This window comes from Mandrillus leucophaeus, unplaced genomic scaffold, assembly GCF_000951045.1.
Source record: "Mandrillus leucophaeus isolate KB7577 unplaced genomic scaffold, Mleu.le_1.0 Scaffold1, whole genome shotgun sequence".
Classification (NCBI taxonomy): Eukaryota; Metazoa; Chordata; class Mammalia; order Primates; family Cercopithecidae; genus Mandrillus; species Mandrillus leucophaeus.
In genome coordinates, this window is record NW_012098097.1 from 13,688,702 (window position 1) to 13,689,648 (window position 947).

Sequence of the window (947 nt, forward strand, 5' to 3'; positions counted from 1 at the left end):
GGTTTCACCATGTTGGTCAGGATGGTCTCGATCTCCTGACCTCATGATCTGCCTGCCTTGGCCTCCCAAAGTGAAACATGATCTCTTACTGATGCTGAGAAGGGTATAAATGCAGTTTTCCCATTAGTATAATTTCACTATAAAGAATAAAACCTCACAAGGTCCTTTATACTTTGTTTCCTGATTTTTTTTCCTGCCACACCTTTACAGGCGTCACCACCAGAGAAGGATGATGGCCAGAAAAGTGAAGAAGCTGTCAGTAGCACAGAGCATCCTGAAGAAGTCACAACCCAAGCAGAAGCTGCAATTGAAGAAGGGGAGGTCGAGACAGAAGGGGAAGCTGCCGTGGAAGGGGAAACCGCAGTGGAAGAGGAGACTGTGTCCTATGGAGATGCTGAGAGCGAAGAGGAATATTACTATTCAGAAGCTTCATCCGCCGAAGGGCAGATCAGTGCTACAGATATGACTTACCCATATTTCAGTCCTCAGGAACTGCCTGGAGAGGAGGCACACGATAGTGCTAGTAGGGAAGCTGGTCTCGAAGGCTCCTACCGAGAGGCCACCAGTCCACCAGAATCCAGAGAAGGGAGGGTCACCTCCCCAGAGCCATCCCACAGAGTCTTAGGCCCGTTGGAGCAAATGGGCCAGGTCACCTCTGGGCCAGCAGTAGGCAGATTGGTGAGTAGTCCTGACCTCTGTTTTGTGCCAGTGTCTCACGGCCTACAGGGTTTGTCACCCTATGTGAGGAACTTGGGGATACACTATAAATACAAACTGCAATCCCTGTTAGAAATTTCTTAGCAGGGCTGGGTGCGGTGGCTCATGCCTGTAATCCCAGCACTTTGGGAGGCGAAGGTGGGTGGATCACCTGAGGTCAGGAGTTCGAGACCAGCCTGGCCAACCTGGTGAAACCCCGTCTCTAGTAAATATGCAAAAATTAGCCAGGT

General features: G+C 50.4%; 1 protein-coding gene across 1 annotated transcript in view; it reads left to right on the forward strand.

Moving 5' to 3' along the window:
- Window positions 1–947, forward strand: part of CCDC40 (coiled-coil domain containing 40) — a 78,974-nt gene that overhangs the window by 2,069 nt on the left and 75,958 nt on the right. Inside the window, exon 3 of the mRNA XM_011991755.1 lies at window positions 211–678. Coding sequence (XP_011847145.1) covers window positions 211–678 — 468 coding nt within the window. The remainder of the gene's footprint in view (window positions 1–210; window positions 679–947) is intronic.